This window comes from Chondrus crispus, genomic scaffold (genome assembly GCF_000350225.1).
Source record: "Chondrus crispus Stackhouse genomic scaffold, scaffold_845, whole genome shotgun sequence".
Lineage (NCBI taxonomy): Eukaryota > Rhodophyta > Florideophyceae > Gigartinales > Gigartinaceae > Chondrus > Chondrus crispus.
This window is the reverse complement of record NW_005178884.1, coordinates 1-788: the sequence shown is the minus strand read 5'-3', so window position 1 is coordinate 788 and position 788 is coordinate 1. Positions and strand designations below refer to the sequence as shown.

The following is a 788-nucleotide window of genomic DNA, read 5'->3' as shown; positions in this document are numbered from 1 at the left end:
GGCCGCGGGCTGGGCATGTGACGATGGAAGTTTCGGGTCCATTTTCTTGCAGAAATTTCATAGAAATGCAGTGATGCCCAGTTGTCGGTAAGACTGTGTCCGGCGCGCGTAGACTTGCGAGAATAGAGTGTACGTACACCGTGTAGGAAGATGATCGCCCGGTGTATTCAGTGTCTCATTGGGCCTCAACTCGCAGTGACGGAAAAACTAAGTGGTCCAACCCTGGCGTTGCGGTATGCCACCCGGCCTTCGCCCAAATTATGTCATGAAGCATGTTGATTCTCCTGTGTTAACTTGCCTTTATCCGAACGACACATGCCCCTGACTTCGGTACAGTATTACGGTGCCACCCCTCCTCTCTGCCCCTCCGCCTCTCCGCCCCTCCGCCCCTCCACCCCTCCGCCCCTCCGCCTCTCCGCCTCTCCGCCCCTCCGCCCCTCCGCCTCTCCGCCCCTCCTCCTCCCCCCCTCCTGAGCCCATGCTCGTTCCATTTCCAATTCTGCTCTCCCGCCACTTACATTGTTGTGTTGTGAACAACCCACTTGTTGCGCCTGCCCGGCGACGCTCGCTACCCCCGACTGGCACACATCTCTGACTACTTGTTCCCAACCCTTGCCCGCTGCCCGCCCTCTGCCCGCCCTCTGTCCGCTGTACATGGCGCATCTTCTTCTCTTTTCATGCCACATCCATCTTTCACCGCCTTTGCCTTGATGCATATCCTCATCTTTCTTCTTCTCCCCGTCCTATGTCTCGCCCAGTCCCCCGCCACTACCGCTAACCAGCGATTT

General features: G+C 58.1%; 1 protein-coding gene; it reads right to left on the bottom strand.

Moving 5' to 3' along the window:
• Positions 1–338: 338 nt before the first annotated feature.
• CHC_T00001070001 (hypothetical protein) lies at positions 339–719 on the bottom strand. XM_005712387.1 is given in 2 exon segments: positions 339–716; positions 717–719. The coding sequence occupies 1 exon segment, from the start codon at positions 714–716 to the stop codon at positions 339–341; it is 378 nt and encodes a 125-aa protein (XP_005712444.1). The 5' UTR covers positions 717–719.
• Positions 720–788: the final 69 nt, after the last annotated feature.

Coding starts and splice junctions, on each gene's coding strand:
- CHC_T00001070001 (XM_005712387.1), bottom strand. CDS start 716: ATGCATCAAGGCAAAGGCGGTGAAAGATGGATGTGGCATGAAAAGAGA.